This window comes from Hyalella azteca, unplaced genomic scaffold (genome assembly GCF_000764305.2).
Source record: "Hyalella azteca isolate HAZT.00-mixed unplaced genomic scaffold, Hazt_2.0.2 contig2870, whole genome shotgun sequence".
NCBI classification, from domain to species: Eukaryota; Metazoa; Arthropoda; class Malacostraca; order Amphipoda; family Hyalellidae; genus Hyalella; species Hyalella azteca.
This window is the reverse complement of record NW_025933128.1, coordinates 24,411-28,831: the sequence shown is the minus strand read 5'-3', so window position 1 is coordinate 28,831 and position 4,421 is coordinate 24,411. Positions and strand designations below refer to the sequence as shown.

Genomic DNA, 4,421 nt, shown 5'->3' with positions numbered 1-4,421 from the left:
TTCTGGGAGCCGAGGGTCGGTTGGGTTGCGCGCCCTGATGTCATCCCGTTGCTCGTTGAGCAACCGGGTGCCAGGGTTGACTGATGGGGAGAAATCCTTGCGGAATCCGGCAGGAATATGCTGTCTGGCAGCGGTCGTCAGGACTTCTCTCAAGGTCGACTATCCGCCACACGAGGTGGGGGGAGGGACCATCTCGAGAGCCGCTTCGATGGCTGCCGTGTAGGCGAGCCAGTCAGCTTTTTAAAAGTTGATCATCATTGAGAGATTGTTATCTCAAGGTTCAAGAAAGGTTCAACATTATTGGTTTTAATAAACAAAACATCTTTACAAGTCTAATTATCCAAACTATTAAGTCAAGAGGCGCATAAAGTTATCTGAGGGCAATAATGAGAGTAGCGACATAATGAGAGGAGTCGCGAGAGGAGAAGGACTCCGCTGTGCCCTAAAGGACGAACAACAATACTTACAATGAACACAAATGAATGATTAATCTCACTATATCAGCACGATATAACCTTCACTAATAACAAATATAGAAAACACTAGTTAACCTCGTCAAACTCATACCTTAGAGTCGTGCTCTGCAGCCTAAGTAGCTCAGACCACCTCGCAGGGACATACAGGACGAAGTGCTTCTAATTCTATGACTAGGCTCAAAGAAAGGTTGCATGCCTGTCAGTAGTACGGAATGGGCTTACAATACTACAATCACTGTTCGACTCATCATCACACTCATCCAACTCTTCCAACTTGACATTATTATCATCATCCTATGGGTCGTAAGATGACGTAAAACATTGTCATCATACAACTCGCAATACAACCCTCATCCTAGTGGTGTTCGCTCTCGCCCAACTCGAAGTCATCATCTTCGTACAACTCGCAATCATCTTTCTGCGAATCAATGTCATCATCACTAAACAAATCGCAATCTTCTTTCTTTAACTTGAGGTCGTCATCATCCAAGCCATCCAGGAGGTTAGGGTCCTCAAGGTCCGGATCCTCGACATCAGGCTCAGTGATGTCAAGCTGATGCAGCGGCACAGTAGCGAACATTCGCTTGATGTATTCGTCGAGATACTCGGGTATGGCGTCTGCAAGCTTGGCACTTCGGTAGAGATTAATCTGCTTCAACACTCTGGAGTGGTTGTCAAGCTTGCGCTCGAGCTTTGGCAGGATGTGAGTAGCTAGGTAGTCCAGCGAGTCTGTGCAGCACAAAAAGACTTGGTTACAAATAAATGAAACTGAACATTCTCAATGGTAAAAAATTGGTTTAGGGAGAATAATTGAAGTTTGCAGTGATAGACTAAACAAATTCGTCACTAAAATTAATGTCCAACAAGGTTCTGAAAACTGCAACATAAATGTGCATCTGTGAATTAAGCAATTCTGTTACAAGACAGGAGAGGTAACGTACATTAATTTCAGGACTCAGTATTAAAGTAAATGTAATGCAGAAACATCGAACAGAGCCAGCAAAGAAAAATTCCACGGAATGGTGCAGAAGGAACAGCGTTAATAATACCTAACAGCTAAAACATTGATTGACAAGCCTTGCATAGATTGTACAGTGATGCACAATATATTAATGTAACCACTGTGTTTCGCACACGGAGTTGTGTTTCACTGCCTGTGTGAGATTTTGACACACCAAACCAAATAAGATTTTGACACACTATCTTGCAGGATATTGCGTGCCCCATATGTATTTTCAGGTAATGTTCGAGTGCATGTGGTATCACGTCATAATGTGTCAGAAATTTCCTTTCTGTAACAGGAATTGTTTTTCATGTCATGTTTTTATGCTGCGCTCGCAATTTCAAGCCATGGTCCAGCTAATCATTAATTGCGCATTGTAGTCAAGACGTTCATGCTTCAACATGCTGGAACATCATGCAAAGTTTTTGTGATGTGTACAAGTTTCATGTAGTGTTGCGTTGTTAGCTGCAGGTCCGGTTTTGGGAGTCATTCGCAGTATTATATGACGTTCCCGTAAGGTCAAGGTAGTATTATGCAATATCGGTTTTCAGGTATTGTGAACAGCTGACTAAATACAATAATTATTATCACAAGGTAGCCGCAGGATTATAACAAGATATGCTAGACAAACAAATTGGCAATACTTAAGTTACCTCAATTGATTGGTTCTGTATAATTTCAAGCCAAAAGCAATTTCTACTGACTTGGCTTATGCTTCTTCTGCCACAAACAATTCAATAATCAGTAGGGCAGAAGAGCGCCCTAAATCTCACCAGCAAAGAGCCATCAAAGTTGCTCCATACACTAAATGAGGATGAAAACTGACAATATATCAGGCATTACCGGCTGACTGGATGAGTGGCATACCACGACGATAGTGGAATTGGTATTATGATACCAGCTACCTAGCCACTGGTTTCTCATTTGATGCGATCGTATGGAGATCATCCAAAAAATCCAGCAACAGAGCTGTGATTTGTTACTCTGTCTTATTTGTGGAGATGCTCCAAGGATTCAACCATTAGGAGAGCCAAACTTATTTTTGTGAGTGTCTTGGTCCCACTTTTGCTGACCACTCCTAATTATGTTATCTCATCATCGGTATATGTCTAATTTTATCATTGTTATGATGCATTGTAAATAGAGTAGTTCGTTCTTTCAATAAGGATTACCCCCAAAGTTAATTTTAAAATTTATACTTTAACCTTAACATCAGATAGATAGATATTTTAGTATCTCTGAAGAGAGTTGAGAAACATAAATTTCAGTTTTTTTATTCATTTATAGTTCAGATGTTGGATTGGTTCATGCTAAAATATGTTCCTTCTATTGCGTGATTACTTCCCAGGCTGTATGCTTTATGTGCTTATTTTGTTTGAAGATGTTTGAGACGACTATGCCTATGCCACATTGTTTTTTTAAAATAGTTGAAGCATTGATTCAGTGTAGTCTATTCGGTTCTGTTCTGCGTACAATGCAGTTGGGTAAAACTAAATCAGCGGCATGCAGCAATAAGTGATATAGCATTTAGAGAGTAGGAAGGAGCAAGTAGAGTGGAAACAAGCAAGATACCGTCGAGGTTGCGCCGCTGCGGCAGAGGCACCCAGGCAGCAATAGCATCACGCGCCATGCGCCGCAGGTAGCTGGCACTGAAGCCTTCAAACTCCGGTAGGACCATCATTGACCTGAAGTCCATCACTGACAGCGTCATGGCCGGGGATTTGATCATCCTTTAAACAAAATAATTCATCAATTGATACTAGACGGAAGACAAGAAGAACAGAATTATAAGGCAGAATTATAAGTTAAACTCGGAATTATTTTTTTAAAATGTGATCGAATATGTTGTATCACTTCCATCATGTATTTTTTAGAGCTTCAGGCTTGTACATAAATTTCTGCCTAGAAGCAAGAATATATATATCAAGATAAATATAAAGAAGCCAGGTTCCACAAATAGAGTATGCATTATCTCTAGAATTGCACTTTAAAATTCTAGAATGAACACCACAAGATAAATTAATTTTTGAACCAATAAAATTGTATATATGTCCAATACAGAAAGAAGTGAAGCAGATGCATATTCTTAAATGAAAGATTTACACAATAAGAAATGTATAAAGAGTTAGATAACAGCGGATAAAGTTAATTTACTTATTATTCAGACACTTCAGATTTTAGGAGCAACATTAATAATTAAAAGGCATTTTTTAGAATCAGTACCAATTTTAAATTACACCACCGCAGCTCTGCAGAGGCTGTTCAGGGCATGCACACCCTGTAGTTGCATCTGTTTACATAATTTTGAATTCTTTCACCTATATTGAGAATCCTGCCAGCTGTAAAGTTTGTGCTGTAATACTGTACGGCTTCTCTGTGCTCAAGGTATAAATCAGTTGATATTCATCTCTAACTCAGTGAGGTGCATGGAGAAAATGTTATGAGGGATGGAATAGTGTGGAAATTGGTTAGGGCCTTTAAAAATGGCAGCAAAAACATTCATGATGTACAACAAAGTGAGAGACCTTCAGTCTTTAATAACAATTTGATAGAAAAAGTGGACTGTTAAGTGAAAGAGAACAGACAACTCACAATTTTGTTGTTAGCTTAAAAGTTTCTTGCCATCGCAAGAAGTGTTCTTTTGAAATTGTATTGTTTCATTTTCTAGTCAGGTAGCAGGCTTTTTTGACAATGGCTTACAAAAGCTGGTGCAGAGATACAATTAATACCTCAAGATTAATGGCAAGGAATTATGTATATAAGTAAATTAGGGTAAATAGTAGCAAAGAAGTAGTGAAATAATAAATAAATTAATATTTATTATCACTATTATTAATATTAAATTCATTTATTTTTATTACAATACTTCTCTTTAACTTCACTTCTTGTTGTTTGTTTGTCTGTCTGCTATAAATCTTATAATCAATATATAACACACTTCT

General features: G+C 38.7%; 1 protein-coding gene across 2 annotated transcripts; it reads right to left on the bottom strand.

Moving 5' to 3' along the window:
* Window positions 1-354: 354 nt before the first annotated feature.
* Window positions 355-3,212, bottom strand: LOC108672657. Of its 2 annotated transcripts, XR_007157319.1 has the most exons (3): window positions 3,052-3,212; window positions 568-1,205; window positions 355-442 (listed from the first exon to the last, which is right to left on the bottom strand). XR_007157319.1 is itself a non-coding variant. In XM_018160359.2 (2 exons), the coding sequence occupies exons 1-2, from the start codon at window positions 3,206-3,208 to the stop codon at window positions 832-834; spliced, it is 531 nt and encodes a 176-aa protein (XP_018015848.1). In that variant the 5' UTR covers window positions 3,209-3,212; the 3' UTR covers window positions 523-831. The 2 variants fall into 2 exon arrangements, 1 of the variants encoding a protein (XP_018015848.1); XM_018160359.2 differs by lacking the exon at window positions 355-442 and having other exon boundaries at window positions 523-1,205.
* Between the last annotated feature and the right edge of the window lie 1,209 nt (window positions 3,213-4,421).

Coding starts and splice junctions, on each gene's coding strand:
- LOC108672657 (XM_018160359.2), bottom strand. CDS start 3,208: ATGATCAAATCCCCGGCCATGACGCTGTCAGTGATGGACTTCAGGTCA. Junction 1,206..3,051: donor GCAGCGGCGCAACCTCGACG/GTATCTTGCTTG, acceptor TGTGCTGCACAG/ACTCGCTGGACTACCTAGCT.